The 18,918-nt window shown below is 39.5% G+C and overlaps 1 protein-coding gene across 3 annotated transcripts in view; it reads right to left on the bottom strand.

The window, feature by feature from the left end:
* LOC139947382 (uncharacterized) overlaps window positions 1–18,918 on the bottom strand; it is a 99,790-nt gene that overhangs the window by 11,606 nt on the left and 69,266 nt on the right. For all 3 annotated transcript variants that reach the window (XR_011787347.1, XR_011787348.1, XM_071945288.1), the window contains exons 5-11: window positions 15,871–15,988; window positions 15,318–15,391; window positions 13,236–13,447; window positions 12,498–12,604; window positions 5,223–5,364; window positions 3,230–3,348; window positions 9–2,095 (exon numbers count right to left, since the gene is read on the bottom strand). Coding sequence is in view for 1 of the 3 variants with exons in the window: in XM_071945288.1 (XP_071801389.1) it covers window positions 9–2,095; window positions 3,230–3,348; window positions 5,223–5,364; window positions 12,498–12,604; window positions 13,236–13,447; window positions 15,318–15,391; window positions 15,871–15,988 (2,859 nt within the window). In the remaining 2 variants the exon portion in view is untranslated. The remainder of the gene's footprint in view (window positions 1–8; window positions 2,096–3,229; window positions 3,349–5,222; window positions 5,365–12,497; window positions 12,605–13,235; window positions 13,448–15,317; window positions 15,392–15,870; window positions 15,989–18,918) is intronic.

Below are 18,918 nucleotides of genomic sequence, written 5' to 3'. Positions count from 1 at the left end.
ATACTCACTCTCATAGTTGCATATTCCTGTTGCATAAGAATGACCTCCTGATCTCCATTAAGCCCATTGTATCCATTAGCTCCAGTCAGCAGAGTATTCTCTGTTACCATTGTATTCTCATACACAGCTTGGTAGTCTGGTGGCTGCATAGACTGACCCTTCAAGTTATTGATGATTTGTCTTCGCTGCTGCTGTGAAAGGTTTCCTTGATTCAGGACTGGATGCACTTGCTCTTGGTTGGAAAAACTCTGCTCTGTCAGGCTTCCGTGGACCATGACTTGAGATAATTGATTGAAGGTGTTGTCTGGAGCAAAGGCCTGCCTGGGACTGCCCATATTGTGTGGCTGACGGTAATGCTGTCGCTGTTGCTGGGTCAAGGTACCTTGGTTAGTTGGCTGCTGCAGCCAGCTTGATGGGGTGACACCATTGTGCTGGGGAATTGCATTCATTGCAGGGAAACCATTGTGTTGACTTGTTAATGTGAGAAGTTGCTCGTCTGTCAGTGGATATTTGATATCGGGCGGACTGTTGACACTTTGGTGGAGCCAGTTGGCTGGTAAGTCGCTGGTGTTTCCAGTAGGACTGAACAGACTGTCAGACAGTGTGGTGCTCATGCTGTCATACTGTTGGCTCACAGGAGACATCTCATCACTAATGCTGGGAAAATCCACCATGGTAAAGGAATCATGGCTGGCGTCTAGCCCGCCATTTCTTTGTATTGGAGGTATTTGAGGTGTATTTGATGACTGAGAAAAGGGAAGGGATACGGGGAACTGTTGTCCAGCACACATGGATGAATCATCGAGCCCGGGAGGAGCTTGATGCATGGGGTTTACTATCAGCATTGACACTGGCTTAGTGGGCTCAGGTTCACATCTGAACCCAAGGTTATCACCATTAAGTCTCTGCATAACCATTTGTTCTTGTTTTTCGTTGGGCGTAAGAGTGGGGATGAGCTCGTCAAAGGTGATGGGGGCTAGGGCATCACTGAAAGATGGGATAGACTTTGTAGATGAACCCAGTTCAATGTCGCCAACACTGTTATGGGACATGGGGTTGGGAGACCATTTTGTTGATGGCTGATCCCAGTTAAGCAGATTTGTAGAGGCATTTCTTGGTGTGTTTGAGGTGGGTGCTGATGTGATGCAGGAAGTTTTAGGGTTGCCAACATTGATGCCTTGCAGACAGGAGTAAGGGTTAGAGGAAGCACTGGACACTGCCTGGTTAGGTGTAGCCGAAGACACCATAGCACAACTTTGGCTAAAGTCATTCTCCCTTTGTGGAGATGTCTTCAAGACTATCCAATCAGTGTCAAATTCATTTAGTTCAGAATCCAGGGAGTTAATCACGGGATTAATAGTATCAAGGCTAACTGAGCTGGAATCCAGAGTATGTTGGCTGCCATGTTGACTATGATCAATCTGATTGCTCATAGTGAGACCTTCCAAAGATGTGGGCATGTTTTGCATTGCATACATATTACTTTGATCCCTGTCAGACAAGGCTCTTGCATTAGCTTCTTCTCGCATACTGACATCCTGGAAGGCTTTAGTGAATTTTTGGAGCTCTTGCTGGAGGTGTTCCTCCTGGGTTGTAGAGCGATAAGGCTGAGGCAGCTGTTGTGGAGGAGCTTGTGGAGTCGCCTCTGATAAAGACACCTTGGGTGATATTCTGGACATTGGGTTGAAACTTATGGTTCCATTGGAGGGGTTCACTGTGACATTTGGGGGTGGAGTGCCGTGCTGGGGCTTGGTGAGCTGCCGCCTGGCAACAAGCTTGGGTCTTCTCTCTTGGCGAGTGGACATCCCTGGAAGATCCAAACTTGCTGGCATTTGTGAGTGAGGGTCGAATCCTGGAGGAAGCCTGCCTGGTGGGAACCCTCCAGGTGGGAAACCGTCTGCAGGGAAACCGGGTGGTGGTCCATCACCAGGGAAAGGTGGAAAGCCAGGAGGTGGACCTCCTGCTGGAAAGCCAGGAGGTGGACCTCCCGCTGGAAAGCCAGGAGGTAGACCCCCAGCTGGAAAACCAGGAGGGGGGCCATCCCCAGTGAATGGTGGGAAATTGGTAGGGAACTTGGCTCTACCCTCAAGAATAGCTGTAAAAAGACACATAAACAAAACAATTAGCATAACATTTACCTGAAGTTTAAGTTGATAGCTTCCTTAATGGACTATAGCTTGAGTATCATTCACAGAATTCAGCAGGGTTAAACCCCTCGCTTAACCCTGAGATATTTGTCAAAGCATTAATCAAGTTCATAAATTTGCTTTGCACATTGCTGCACCAATCATTATAGAGACTATTCAGTTATGTATAATCATCACAATCCGCACACACAATGTGATTAATGCATGTTGTTATTTTTACAGTAAAAATGTCTTTGAAAAAAATAAAATAAAAAAATAAACAGCAATTCTGTTGCGTTTTGTAAATGCAAGTAGTAAGTCAACATGGTACACATTGGAAAATGGCAACTTTTCTTTCACTACGACTGTGAATGGAAGTAGGTCAAACCTTGCTGCCATTTGTGGCTGCTATGGACATTTTGGTACAAGCCGCTTGTTGCTGCTATGGCCTCTAAATGGTTAAGGGGCAGCCGTTGTTGACATTAACTTTACACTTTGACCTCTTAGGTTGATGGAAGTAGGTCAAATCTTGCTGCCATTTGTGGCTGCTATGGACATTTTGGTACAAGCCGCTTGTTGCCGCTGAGGCCTCTAAATGGTTAAAGGGCAGCCGTTGTTGACATGAACTTTACACTTTGACCTCTTTGGTTTCAAGAATGGAAGTAGGTCAAATCTTGCGGCCATTTGTGGCTGCTATGGGCATTTTGGTACAAGCCGCTTGTGGCCACTACGGCCTCAAAAGGGTTTAACAACCAGGAGCAAGTTCGAGTGTGCACAATGGTTAACTAAAGGTTGACCATTTTTACTCGAACCCAGGCTGGTCGACCATTGGTTGACTACTGTGGTCGACCATTTGGAACCAGCCTCGAGACCATGGTTTCTTCACTGGTCCCAACAGTATGTTCCATTCTAACATGTGCTAAGCGCAAAGGGGAACCAGTGACACTTTAGCAAAAAGGTGGAAGGTTGACTAGACTACCAAACTGCGCATGTGCGTTGCTAGTCTGTGGTCGACCACTGGTGGACTAAATGTGCGCACTCGAACTTGCTCCTAGGATAACAATTTTAAGAGAAGTAAGGTTATTTGACTGTATAATACGTACCTCTTGGGATAGGAATGGGAGGGTATGGTGGGTTGCAATCATATAGCTCTGCATTGCCACGGAAGGGGAACTTAAATGGCTCTCCCCGTGCATTTAAATGTTGATCTCCTTCTTGGTCACTGCAACAGAACAAAAATTTTTGCTTTGTTTAAGCCTCTGAAGTGATGAGATTATGACACTCAAAGCAAAAGCAGATGGAAAATACCTGCAGGAACTGAATTTCTTTCTCCTGATCATACAAAAATCAGACAACTATAAAATTTGTCCTGGATAAATGAGAGAACACAGGCACCAGTGCGCCAAAAGGGGAGTAACTTTAGGCTTGTGTGGTACGCAGTGTGGGCTAGTGTATAACAATTTTGTTTAATCTTTGTTCAGCAAATTGTGAGTGCATTGGAAACACTTAAAGATGCTATGTCAGATTTTTGGCCCCAAACATTAAAAAATAGATTTTTTTTAATGAATGGTATTTCAAAGCGTATCACCCGCTCTGACAAAAAAAATTTAACTTTTACTTTTAATGGTGAGGAATCATGACAAAAATTTAAAACATTTCTTATAAAACACATAAGAATTGGTCACGTGATATATTGTCGGGATCCCGACAAAAACTAATTTTGAGCACTTTATTTCACTGCTACTAATAATTGGCGGACTTTTTCGAGCAATGGCTCAAATGAAAGCTTGTAACTTTCTCGACCACCATCAAAATACCTATTGAATTTTAAGTCAAAATTGTTGGGTCAAATCGGCCACAAATCTGACGTAGCATCTTTAAAAAAAGGTTAAAAGAGGTGACATATTTTCTGCAGAACAATATTTGAGTAAGAAGAAATCTGGAAAAAACATCTGTCAAAACAAAATTTTTCAGAGATTTTCAAATATTTTTTATTGGAAGAATACAATGTGCTGAAATTACAACTTTTTAAAACACAAACAGTTTGGGATTAAAAAAACTAACATTTTATTACGAGAACAAAAGAGCTGAAAACATAAACCATTTTGTGAATAGACTCTTTTCTGCATCTGTCATGTTCATGATGTGCAACCCCCTTATTAACCGTACTCATGTTAGCTCTTGTTAGCTCAATTATGCAGATATCTTGTGCACATAGCTGTCGGACAAAATGGATAATAATCAAGTACAAAAAGACCCAAAAGGCAGTACCACCATCACTGACATAACATCATAGAGGTCAAACGCCATGGTAATCAGAAGCATGGGTTTCCAACTAATGCTCATGATGTGGTATCTTTACACTTGTTATCAACAAACAGCATACTATGTCAACACAAATCAACATCCATCGTCCTGAAATATTGATATGTGTTTTTAGTACATTTGCATGTCTCTAAAACAAGTTTTTTTTTTTAAGAGCATTCAAACCATATAGTATTAAAGGCAGTGGACACTATTGGTAATCACTCAAATTAATTATTAGCATAAAACCTTACTTTGTAACAAGTAATGGGGAGAGGTTGATCGTATAAAACATTGTAAGAAACAGCTCCCTCTGAAGTGACATAGTTTTTGAGAACGAAGTAATTTTCCACGAATTTGATTTCAGGACCTCAGGTTTAGAACTTGAGGTCTCGAAATCAACCATCTAAACACACACAACTTCGTGTGACAAGGGTGTTTTTTTCTTTCATACTTATCTCTCAACTTCGACAACCAATTGAGCTCAAATTTTCACAGGTTGGATATTTTATGCATATGTTGACACCAAGTGAGAAGACTGTTTTTTTACAATTACCAATAGTGTCCAGTCCTTATGGTTCTTCAGCTGTTTACAACATTCTATTTTCTCAAGATACATTGGATTCAGTCCTTGGTCTTTTCTCAAGTCACTTGGGGCAATACAATATCAGTAGGTAATAAGCACATTGGGACCACAACGGATTGGCCAATCACAATGCCATGCCACCCCTTACAAGTCCCCAGTGCACAATGCACACTGTTGTGAAGTGACAGCGCCCTCTATAGTCTTACCTCATTGGTCTGTGTGTGGACACAATATAGTCTGGTTTACCACTCTTGTAGATGACTCGCCCTTTAGCCTGGACCCACAACCATTTGGTTTTCTTTGTCATCAGCCGGAAGTAGATAAACCCACTTTCGCCTTTACGCACCACTGATGAAAAACAAACAAATATTAATAGATTTTGAATTCAATTGTTAAAGAATCAATCAACAAATTGTTATGAAGGCTCAGAGTCAACATTTTTATGTACACCTGATAATGTTCCATGCTTTCTCTAAAATGACCCCACCACAGACTTCACGGTAAAATGTTGATTTTTCATTTTCAAATTCAATTGACAAAGTAGGGAGACTGTCAACATAAGGGCTAGACCCAATTTCATAGAGCCTGTAAGCACATCCTTGATGAAAACAGCATTACCAACCAAATTTCCACGTGATTTTCAGGATAAGCAAGCAACGGCTGAATACCAGTAACAAGCAATGTGCAACAGATGGAAATTTTGTTGGTAATCCTGCTTTTATCAAGGAAGAAATTTCATGCTAAGCAAATTGTTGTGCTTACAGGCTTTATGAAATTGGGCCCAGGTGAGCTCAGTTAGTTGAGTCCCAGTACCAGTTCTAGTCAATTTTCATTGTTCTACCCACCCAAAATTATTTCAGCCAGTTTCCCTAGTGGTTTATTACATAAAATTTAATAACGTATCAACATGAAAGCTATAGAGATCGTATTAAGATTGGCTAGACAGTAAGAATAGAGTTAACTTGATTAAAACTACCTTTAACCGTACAAAACATATTAATGGATGAGCATGCATCATTTAAGAAGAGTAATTTTGGAGGAGCGTGGGCCGAGAGAGATGGATTAGATTTGTCAACTGCTAAAAACTATCGACCATATGTAGAGTTGGAAACATCAAATCATATTAAACAGACATGATTGGGCATCATTCTTTTAAATCTATCATGTAAATTGCAAATAAAATTTACAGCAAATAAATTATTTTGGACTGAACAAAGAAAAATTGACTAGAGAGGGACATGAAACTTTGACCCACAGATTAACCTGCCGGCACTCTACCAACGGAGCAAAAGCTGTCAAGAAACTCTTTATTGTTAGACAGATTCTTTCTTCCTTTCTTTTGGGTTAGAAAACTTTCACAAGTGCTCAGGCCTGTTTATTAATTCGAGAAAAATAAACATTTTTGTTTTACCGACTAAACCCAATTTCATAAAGCTGATTTAGCAAAAACAAATTGCTTCCCTATTTTCTGCTAAGCAGAAATAAGAAGGATACCAGTCAAAAATTGCACATGTGACATGGTAGTTTGGCTGGTACCCCTCATTCTGGTGAGAGTATTTTTCTTATACTTAGCTGCTTTTTTTTGCTTAAAGACTGTGGACACCATTGGTATTTGTCAAAGACCAGTCTTCTCACTTAGTGTATCTCAACATATGCATAAAATAACAACCCTGTGAAAATTTGAGCACAATTGGTCATCGAAGTTGCGAGATAATAATGAAAGAAAAAACACCCTAGTCACACTAAATTGTGTGCTTTCAGGTGCTTGATTTCGAGACCTCAAAATCTAATTCTGAGGTCTCAAAATCAAATTCCTGGAAAATTACTTCTTTCTCTAAAACTAGGTTACTTCAGAGGAAGCCATTTCTCACAATGTTTTATACTATCAACAGCTCTCCATTACTCGTTACCAAGTAAGGTTTTATGCTAATAATTATTTTGAGTAAATACCAATAGTGTCCACTGCCTTTAAGCAGCTCAATGAGTTTGAGCCCTGGATTTAGATAAATGCAGAAATGAACTATGAGGGCGCTTGTTGCTTGTTGCTAGTTGCGTATCATCAGCATGAGATTCAACCCAATGCAACAGCAACAAACAATCTTGGAGCCGAGGCTGTTCCTTCAAACTTAATAGTGCTTGACTTGTTTAGTGCATGGCTGACATGTGTTTCGGCAATCATGTTACATAAATGCACTGGTGCCATCATGATGTCACAAGATATCAAAGATCAACTTGATGAGCCAAAAGACTAACTCTGAAAACATGTGGTAAGGTGTCTGTTACGTATTTTTCCTGCCCACTCCATGAATTTATTCATACAAGATGAAATTAGTTTCTGATACTTGAGACTACAGTACAACTTCTGTGGCTTACAATGACTTCCATGTGAAAGGGAAGCCTTGTTTACTTTCAAAATGAAATGTGTGCACAAAGTGACCTGGTAAAAACTACTTGTTTACCACACTCTTGTTTATATTACCCATACATTATTTACAAGGCTCCATATAGTCTAGATTATAAAACCACCTCAAAAAGCATTAGCGAGGCAAAAAGTCAAACACTGTGAAGGCATGTGTTACTTTAACATCAAGTGGGTTCCTTGAGTATTATAAGACGGGTCAATTGAACTTGCAAAACCAATAAATGCTTTTGGTTTTGGGTTTGTTTTCTTCTTCAAGTTTTTTATTTTTATTTTTTATTTTTTTGGAAACAAATTTATAAGAAGAAGTTCATTGATGCAGTTGATTCAAAATGGGGTAAAAGCTGAGCACAGATCCCTATTTGAAGAATAGATTCCAATGTGATCACCAAAGGCAGTATCAAACAGGACTTATTCCCAGCATGACTTTGATTATGTGGCAGAAACTGTTCAATAAATACACACAGCCCTTGAAAATTATGCTTGGTTCATGCCAACATCAAGTAATGACTTTGCATTCTTTTTCAAAAAGCGACATAATTTGATAAAGCTACGGTCATAATACATGCTCTGGGGGAGAAAGAACTTTAGTATAAATTATTATAGGAGGAACAGTTGTTTGCAACCTTCTTTTTCCCTTTCACTTTGAACTGATCATTGAAACGATGAACAGCTGCTGGGTATAGTTCCAACAATTTAATTTATAATAGATTTATTAACTTCCTTTTAAATTAAAGATATCCACTTGTTGACTCTGTGTAAAGTTAGGGAGTACATGAGTTACCGATGTCGTTTTTTAATCTGGGAAATGTTTTCTTTTGGTTATAGGTAGATGCAAGCTTTAGTCATAAGATCACCATTTCAATATTCTTTTCCAATAACAGTGTGTTAATATTTGGATCAAAACACTTCTCTTGATTCAAATATTAGGAACAACAATTTATTACAAAGATGTGCTAATTTCAGTCACTGGAAATTGAACTCAAAACCAGGGTCCAGCATTCTCCTGAAGATGATCAGAGAATACTGATCAAAATGTTGAGTTGTAAACAAAAGATTTCTTATTTTAACAGGAATTTTATTAGATGACTTGCTTCGTACTTCCCAATCCATGTCACCTATGGTCTCTCCCTCGTTCCCATGCATTGTCTTCCCATTCACCCCCCCCCCACCCCATCCTTCCTTCCATCCTTTTTCATCCCCCTTTCCTTTCCTAATCATCCTTAGTTTAGTTTCTGTTTTATTGTATATTTTAATTCTGGTGTACTTTAAAAACGCTTTGTTTGCCATGTGATATTTTTACTATATTGTTGCTGTTTCAATTTCTACGATTCATGTATGTTTTTCTGCTATTTTTAATAACTGTATTTTAATGTGCTAAACGAGGAAGTAATTTTCATGCTGGGCATGATGAATAAAGTATTGAACTGAACTGAATTATTTTCAGAGCCACCTTAACAGAGAGAGTTTTACGTACATGATGTCTCCTCAGACCGTACTAGATTGTATTACCATCGTGCCAAGTTTCAAACCTAACAGGGCCCTAATATTTATCTTCCGCCAATCAAGAGCTTTAGTGGTCATCAAATTAAATCCAGTCTCAGTGAGTTTTTCAGGCCGATAAGACCCACCCGCAACTTCTGCAAAAAACCATCCATCCGTATCCCAGTCAGGGATCTATATTGAGACTGTTTATTTTTATTGCCAGTTTCCTTGATCAAACTGTTTCCCGTGTCCGTTCCACTGTTGCTTTCTACAAATAGCCCCTTCAGTTAATTCCTTTTGACTCCTTACTTAGTTGAGGGGGGGGGGGGGGGGGGGGGTTAAGGGGTTGGAGGTGGACGGGATTCAACCATCAAGTGGTTAGCGGTCAGTCATGGGAGTGAGATAGGGTTCAGACTGCGTTCAGGATCGCTGGTGATGATGGAGCTACTAACGATCATCAGCGCTGAGAGACTTCATTCCATAATTGAACAGGATTTATTTCATCATCATCAGAAAGTTGTCCGACTTCTGCTGTATGATTGATGAGTAGATCTTAGACTTTGCTTGTATACCGTCATCTGGTTTGAGTTTGACACTTATTTTATCTGATCTGGGTTCTAATATATCGGTCATTTGAAGTATCGGTGCGCTGACTGATGCGTGTCATTGGTTAATGGGGGGGGGGTGGAGATGGATCAGCAGGTAGTGTTCTTAGACAAATAAGATATATAGACAGTCATGATAGGAATCAAATCCATGTTCTAGTTACTGAATCACAATTTGTGCAATTTATAACCATAGATATTAAACCAATGTTTATGTGAAAGATTGGCTAAACAAGCAAACAAACAAACACCCACAGCACCCCCCCCCCAAAAAAAAGAAAAAAAGTACAGTATGTTGTTATGAAGTCATTGCCATTTTCTGACAGGGAAGCCACATGGTGAAATAAGCATTTGGTCTAAATTTGCCCTACCCCTGCTAACCTATTGATCAATAAGTGCTGATTTAACACAATACAGATGGTCCCAAGCTCCAATCTACAAAGACACCAGTAACATTTCCTGTGGCCCTCTAAAACACTGATGGCGCATCTTCCCTCCAACCACTCAAATGTCACGGTAAATCAAACGTCGCTAATAAAGAAGAGGAAAGGGATCTTGAGAGTGACGCCACGAACAGGAAGAAAGACGTTAAACTCATCTCCGCGTGTCATCCCTAGCCATCGCCGTCTCTGTCACAGATAATCTCGTGCTTGGTCACTACAGGTTTTTCTTGGGGGTGTCTAACGTTTAAGCCCAATTATTATTTCAGAGCTACTCAAAGAAAAATTAGATCTGACATTTATGATCTGACATTGATTAAGACTGACAAAGTGCATTCATGAACCATAAAAAAATGTTATGACAGGGATATGTGACACTAAGTTCATGTCTATTAAAGTCATTTATTGAGTGCACATGATTTTTAAACATCAAAAAGGAAATAATATGTTTAATCTGCAAACTCAATGATTATAAGGTTCAAACAGTACAAATCTTCCTGTCAGAGTTCAGGAAATAGAATGTGAAGACCCCCTCATATCAATGCTTATGGTATCTTATTTATATTGCCACAATTCAATTAGGCCAGATAAACATTATACAAATAAAAAAACTAAAAAAAGACCAAAACTGTAAAGTGAGAGCAAAAAAAAAAAAAACCTAAATAGAAGAAACCAGAAAACATAAGTGAGTCCAAAAGCAGGCGATCACGTACTGCAACTACCAAGACCTGATGAAAACCATACGAGTTTCCTGCGTGAGTCGAGTCCCCCGGTGAGACTTAAAGACGAACCTGATTGCAAGGAGGGAGTCAACCAGACAACGTTGGCGGCAAAGCACTGACTGACTCAGGACACTAGGGGGAAATCCATTTGGGAGTTCAACTTGCAGTGTCATCCACAGTAACGGAAATTTTTCATTGCCTTTTTTCAAATCATTCGTTATTTTACCTCAATCTATATCCTTTTTTTTTTATTTGCCTCCAGAGAGAGATTTGAAGAAACGTGAACTGTTTTAATTAAAAAGCTTTGCACCAAAATCCATCAGCAGCAACAATATAACTGAAGAACAGGCTCTTGCTAAAATTAGACAAATCAAAAGAAGTTTGTGAAGTGGCGACTTTAGAGAATGGTGTGTGTACCTTCTGAGTTTCTCAATTTAAAGTTTTCTTTAGTTAAGGAACATGCTTGAAATTTCACCTACAAGAAGGCAGTTCCATTTTAATTTTGCAAGGGGCACTTATAAGAAACTTTTGATTGGACACCAAGGCCAAAACCAGGGCAACAGTGACCATGGCCAGTGTGTAAATCCAGGCCTGAAATTACAAAATGCACAAACTTCTGTTTTGCAGCATAATAAACCGATTAAACCAACCGCTTAAAGAATGAGAAAACCAGCCTGTGTATCTACAACCACCTAGTGTTCACCTGCAAGTTGCTCACCACAAATGGTCACTCCAGATTCACTGCTCTAAGTACGATACTAGCTTTGGGTTTTTGCTTCTATGGTACAGTTAGAGTGAAGGAAGAAGCTTATCATAGCTAGAACCATAACATGGTTCTCCGAGTCCGTATTTATTGTCGAATCCATCATTTCTCCTGCCATCCCCTAGACCCCATCCTCACTATCTTACTACCTAACTGACTTACAGTTAGAGTGAAGGAAGAAGCTTATCATAGCTAGGTTCTCTAAGTGAGTATTTGTTGTCGAATCCAGCATTTCTCCCCCCCCCATCCCCTACACCCAATCCTCACTATCTCACTACCTAACTGACTTACAGTTAGAGTGAAGGAAGAAGCTTATCATAGCTAGAACCATAACAGTCCGTATTATTGCCGAATCCAACTTTTCTCCTGCCATCCCCTAGACCCCATCCTTACTATCCCGCTACCTAACTGACTTACAGTTAGAGTGAAGGAAGAAGCTTATCATAGCTAGGTTCTTCAAGTGCGTATTTGTTGTCTAATCCAGCATTTCTCCTCCCATCCCCTAAACCCCATCCTTACTATCCCGCTACCTAACTGACTTACAGTTAGAGTGAAGGAAGAAGCTTATCATAGCTAGGTTCTTCAAGTGCGTATTTGTTGTCTAATCCAGCATTTCTCCTCCCATCCCCTAAACCCCATCCTTACTATCCCGCTACCTAACTGACTTACAGTTAGAGTGAAGGAAGAAGCTTATCATAGCTAGGTTCTTCAAGTGCGTATTTGTTGTCTAATCCAGCATTTCTCCTCCCATCCCCTAAACCCCATCCTTACTATCCCGCTACCTAACTGACTTACAGTTAGAGTGAAGGAAGAAGCTTATCATAGCTAGGTTCTTCAAGTGCGTATTTGTTGTCTAATCCAGCATTTCTCCTCCCATCCCCTAAACCCCATCCTTACTATCCCGCTACCTAACTGACTTACAGTTAGAGTGAAGGAAGAAGCTTATCATAGCTAGGTTCTTCAAGTGCGTATTTGTTGTCTAATCCAGCATTTCTCCTCCCATCCCCTAAACCCCATCCTCACTATCCCGCTACCTAACTGACTTACATGAACTGTGCATCTCTGAGCAGTAGATGATGTCCTCATAGTGCAGGTACTGGTAACCAGCTACCGTCTTGAATTCTGCTTCATTGTAGCCCAAGATTTCTTCAGATCTGTAAAGCAAATATTTTACATTTAACATCCATACTAAAAACAAGAAGACATAAATTCTTGACAGATGCCATTGTACCATTCTCAGAATACAGGCTTCTGAAGTACATAAAATTCAAACCTAACACTAAGTTTTAATTTCAATTTAGAAGCACAAACTCGAATATGAGAAACTTTAAGGCACAATATTGATAGGAATCACACAAGCGTGAATTGATAATGAAAAAATATAATGCTTCCTATCCAAAAAGTGCGAAGGCCGAGTTGGATTTGGGCACAGATGCGCTATATTTTTTGTATACCATGAGTGCACCTGTGCAAACAAATTTATCTTCAAGGAAACTTGAAATACAGATTAACGCAATACTCCATCTTGGAATAGCTTTACCTTTAGAGTATACTAAGCTTACAAAAGCATAATATTCCCCAAGGTAATGTGGTATGGTTTGTTTATTGTATAAAACAATCAATCAATTGATCAATCAGTCAATCAATCATCAATCAATCAATCAAGCAATTGATTAATTATTGCCTACCACCTCAAGCCGAACTTATCCAGGGAGATCACTGGTGGTCCACAAACACACATACAAACAACTTCACCCTATCAAGAAATGTGAATATTGAACGTACTTGCTGTCTAAGGTGATGGGTTTGAAGTTGAGCTGATGCTTAGTGCGAAAGATCATATTGCGGACGTAGATTTCCATGATAGAGGGCTGCTGGAGCGGGCAAACGATGGCAAACAGCGCCATCTCTGGTGGATCTAAGTCAACTGGAATGCCATCCTCACCACGAATGCGCTGACCATAGAGAGGTCTTAATCGACCGGTAACATGTAGGTTCTAAGACAAAAGGGAACACACTTCCAATACAATCAAAGCAATTTTAATTGCACACAAATAAAAAAGTGGTTTGTTAAATTTCAAGTGCTTTTATAGTTTTAACTGCTTGTATAGTTCTATATTCTTATACCATGTTTTAATAATGTCCATCTGTAATGTCCTTTATTGTCTCTTCTTAAATTGTGGCATCAGGAGATTAACTCGATAGTAATTTAGTTTACTTTTTTAAAATCCATCAGGGGTGCTACTTCTTTATTTTTATTTTTTTTCTCTCTTCTAATTGTATGTACATGTTTTTGTTTTCTTACTGTTCTTATTGTTTGTACTTTTTACCTGTGAAATTAATAAATGAAATAAATGAAAATGAAATACTATCTGTTTTGCATTCTTCACACTACATTACTTGGCAAGTCTTTGATTAAAACTAATGAGTGACTCAAAATTAATCCAAGTGTTTAGTGTTAGTTCGAGTTCCGGTCCTGGCACTTGTGTCCTTGAGTAAGATACTTAAAGGAACACGTTGCCTTGGATCGGTCGAGTTGGTCTTTGAAAAGCGTTTTTGACCGTTTATTATAAAATGCATATGGTTAGAAAGATGATGTAAAAGTAGAGTACAATGATCTACACAAATATGCCTCGAAATTGCGTGGTTTTCTTTTTACCTCGTCCAATAACACGGTCGGCCATTTATGGGGGTCAAAATTTTGACCCCCATAAATGGCCGACCGTGATAGTTCGCGACGTAAAAAGAAAACCGTGCAATTTTGAGAGATACTTGTGTGGATCATTATATTCTACTTTTAAAACATCTTTCTAACCATATATATTTCATAACAAACGGTTTCAAACGCTTTTTATAGACCAACTCGTCCGATCCAAGGCAACGTGTTCCTTTAACAACAATAATTGGTTGTTCTTCAGATGGAACATTAAACTGTATGTCCCATGTACTACAATTGGTACTGCCCGTACATTAACTGATCACTTATCCTTAGGCATGCAACTACCCGTTGAACAAAAAAAAGAGGAAAATTTTCAAAGGCACAAGCCAAGTGCGGAGCGAGGCAGCCGAAACGCCACGGGACATGATACCCACAATGGTACCCTAGAAAATGTTGAGGTTTATTATGCTCTTAGGTGCATTTTTAGCATGTATTAGGCTTATTTTACATGATTGTAGTTGTACACTGTTAATGCCAGGCATATATGAGGCTGTTGTTTTTTTTTTTTTTCATGTTAAAAAAACCCCAAACAAACGCGGAATTTCGCGGAAACGCGGAAGAGTTGCATGCCTGTATCCTGAAAGAGAAGGGGTTTACCCCTGTGTTTCTAGTTCATGTACCAAGCACCTTTGTTTACAATAGGCCTTCCAGCTACAGTTTTAAGTTTCATAACCAAAAATAAATAATAAAGTAATAAATAGACCTTATGCATTGACATCATCCAGCCGCCATCTCAGAGGAAAAACGGTGACGAAACAATCGAAACGCACACATTTGTTCGCGCGGCGCACAGAATTGGCCAATGAACAACCTCCTTTTGACCTCTGGGTGAGGGCGGCCTACTGAAATGACGTCATGTGCATAAGGTCTAGAGCAAGAAGAAGAATAAGGGGCACATGCAATAGAGTAAATGAAAATAGGAAAAGAAATTAACCAACAATTTGCTGTTTTCCTTTCTTCAACTTTCCTGAAAAAAACTTTTGCCGGCTTTTGACTTAAAAAAAAAAAATATTTATTTGTTCAATTATGCAAAACAGACAAAAGTGGTAAGCCCCCATCACAAATTCTATAGGACAGTCTTCAACAAAGGAAATATGGTTTAATATTTCACACTTTTGAAGCTTATGTTCTTTTCTGGGTAAGCTTACCAGAAATCCTGATGATTCATCAAGCAGGCAGCGCAAGCGAGCCGTGAAGTTCCGCTCCAACGAGGTCTTGAAATCTGCCAAGGGGGTAGAGAAGAAGAGGGACAAGGGGGGAGAGGGGACAGTTTCAGGAACTTATCAGTTATGGAACAGTGATTGTTAAAGAAGGGCATCTCTTTCTATCTTTAGCTTGGGGCTTCATTTTGGCAGGCTGAGGCCAACATTGACTCCAGTCAATCAAGCCAACTCAATTATTATTTCCTATTTTGTTACCAAAAGAGATTCAGAAAAAAAGGAACTTTTGGTTGCTAAGTTTCGAAGACAAAATTAAGTTGCATAAAAATCTTAAGATATTGTTTTGACTTTCGTAAAACAATAAGCTCAACGTCACAAAGTCCTTGGCTTTCCTCATCAATAACTTCTAAGTGGGTGTGGCCTAGTCAAACATAGGTTCAATATCATGAACTCTTTGCCTTAGCTCACGATTAACTTGGTGTAATATGAATAATCATAATGATCTAATGAATATGCATGATGAATGTGAATAGCGTATTACCTGCAGACTCCATGTCATCCATGTACTCATGAGTGTTCTTATAGGTCAGCTGCTGCTGGAAGCTGTTGCGATCGTCTTTATGAATAAGATCATACACACACTGATGCATCACATCAGCCTGTATCCAAAACAAAATCAACCAAAGATTAATGCAAGTATCTCCAAAGAGGAATAATAATGACAATAATTGGTTCTTAAACGGTGTACATATCCTAGTTCATGTAGCTAGATCAAGGTGATGTACAATATTATTTTCCCTTTTCATCAGGCATACTTTAAGACTATTCCTCAACTTTCTCAAATCCCTTGGGTACAGGTACATACAACCCAAAGTTGCTTAAATTAGCGCTATGGGGTCAATCCAACACCACAATGCTGTTTCAGCCCTCAAAGGTTACTGTTTATACACCAGGGTGAAGAGAAGCAATTATGCTTAAGTGCCTTGTTCAAGAACACAATAGACCGATCCATTAAGCTCCGCCCCATTGCGTATTGACCTATCACAGCGCAACAAAGGTCCGACACTAAGGTCCGACATGCATGCGCGTATGCTTGGCGCGCGCGGCAGATTGGCATTAGAGAGGCTCACGTGTTCTTGCTCACACGTGCGCCATGGGCGGAGCATAATGGATCGGTCTATTGTCATGGACAGGAAGTGAGCCCACACTCCCATGATTCAACCATCAGTACCTGAGCCCGATGCAGTTGACTGCTCTGCCAAGATACACCACAATGGATACAGTTTGATATAATAGATGTTAAATTTGCATCGGGATGAAGAATATTAATTTTGGTTTTTACCCATACACCGATGTGTGTAAGCACTGTATACTCAGTACTTCCCCTTCTTTAAGTGCACAAATGCATTAAGGGAAACTGTTGCAACAAATAACGTCCCTTCACAGTTACTGATGAACCTTTCACACTACTCAATGCTTAAGGTTATTAATTACACATGAATATAAAAATATCATTCCACAACGCGATACGAAATAACACTATAAATAATTTACCAGACCAAACAAGACAGGATCGTATAAGTACAGTGACCTAAACCGAGCTAACAATATAAAAGGAAAGTATTTTCAACTTTTTCTTGCCAGCTCATATCCACCTATGAATAAATGATTTCTGAACTATAAATGGCATCTCAGTAATTAATCATTAATCTCTCATACATCATGTTGACGTCCAGGTGGTATCATTAGCACGTACATGAAGTGAGGGACGACAAACATTTAATGTTGCTGTTTCTATCTTCCCAAGCCTCGGCTTGCTTTCCCAGAAGACAGATGGCAGTTAGCGGAACAAATCCCTCAAACAAATTATTTTTTGAAAACAATGTCATTTTGCATTACTGATACATTTTCAAGGTCAAATTAGTCAATCCAGAAACAAGAAGGTAGATTGTAAGAGAGCTTTTAGGGCCATGGCTTTAAAGAGTGTTGAATAGGTACAGGCCCGGTTCCATTATTTTTTTTACCAGAGAGGGGTACCCCAAAAGTAAAAACCCAGCCAAACACATACCCCAATCATTAACTTTAATGTTTAGATAATTATGGGTTTGACCCAATCGGGTAGGAATTTAGTGAGATAAGGGCTATTGTTTTGTGAAGGCGCAAGTTTAAATAAAATGTAATCGGGATGGGTCTGGAGTCCCTGGACCCAACCCCTGGATGGACTCAATGGATCCACCCCTGTACCCATGAGGTAGTTAACAATGTCTAGCAGGTGGCTATATAGTGCAAGTGTGGTATCGGAGAAGCCTCATGAATTGCACAATAGCAAGAGCTTAGTGGATCAGTCTAATTACCAAATGGCAATTGTATTGTACCATCGTGAGAACAAATTAGCGCACTTAATAGCAATCTATCTCTGTCATACATATCATTATTATCATTACCGGAATTGTACAAAGAGCAACAAATCCATGACCAACCTCCCCCCTAAAAAAAAAAAACCCAATACATCATCTTTTAACTTTTTTCTTTTTTTCTTAGTAATTTAAAACTAATGTTTGTAGAGTGTTCCGGGTCTTACTGATTCCAAATTAATGTGACCAAGTGGAGCAATAAGGCAAGGGCTTAATGGACTGAAAACAACTTGACTGAGGACTGAGTCAGTCGATCACTCGGCTACATTAACTGTGGTTACTATCACTTATATTGGTTTTGGTTTTAGTGGTGAGTGCATAGCAGCTGTGTTTGTAACCAACTCAAAAACACAGGAAGGTTTCACTTCACAATGGTGAATCAAGTTCCGATTGTAAAAGATGCCAATAAAAGTTTAAGACAACAGGACTAACACGTGCTCTGTAAACTCTCAATGGGGATATAGATTCAAAGAACACAATTATACGCAACCCATTCAATTGATGGCAGACACAGCGTTAAAGTACAAAAGTGAAATGGTTCGGTTGACTCTGTTCTGCACTTTTAGAGAAATAAATGCTTGGCCCATCTATCATTATTCACTGCCAGACACCCTTTAACAAGATAAACGGGCTTGATCAATTTAGCGTAGATCCCTCTGTCGTTATTGAATAATGAGTGGATGCTGAGGGTTAGATCTTCAGGAGCCCAACGTTGATGTAACTAAAGGTTGAATTGACTCTCGCGTTGGGGGTGATCGCAAGTTCTGATGCGTTATCACAAATATGTACCGAAAAATTATGAGATGTGCTACCATGAAGGGCGGCGCCCCACCACAATAACATAATTAATCATCCAAACACGGTGCGGCATCTTCTAAACGAGCAACTCCGACAATCCAAGGGGGAATTATTTCTAATCAGTGCTTACTCCCTGCCCTTGGTGTGATAGGTTTGGCTGGGCCACTACGGATAAGCAAATTAGCTTGCATCATTAATTGATAAAGAGTTGCGTTGTATGGCTTCAGACATCCACAGCGTTTTTAGCCGGTATCAATGTACTATTTCTGTTTACCTATAATGTATTCTATGAGTATAAATAAGACATGATTTAAAGTTATGAAAACCCTTGAAGAATTGAGGTTTTGTACACCTCAACAAAGAGAATACAAAATGTA

The sequence above is a fragment of the Asterias amurensis genome, chromosome 14 (assembly GCF_032118995.1).
Source record: "Asterias amurensis chromosome 14, ASM3211899v1".
Classification (NCBI taxonomy): domain Eukaryota; kingdom Metazoa; phylum Echinodermata; class Asteroidea; order Forcipulatida; family Asteriidae; genus Asterias; species Asterias amurensis.
The sequence above is the reverse complement of the archived record's forward strand: the minus strand, read 5'-3'. Positions and strand labels throughout refer to the sequence as shown.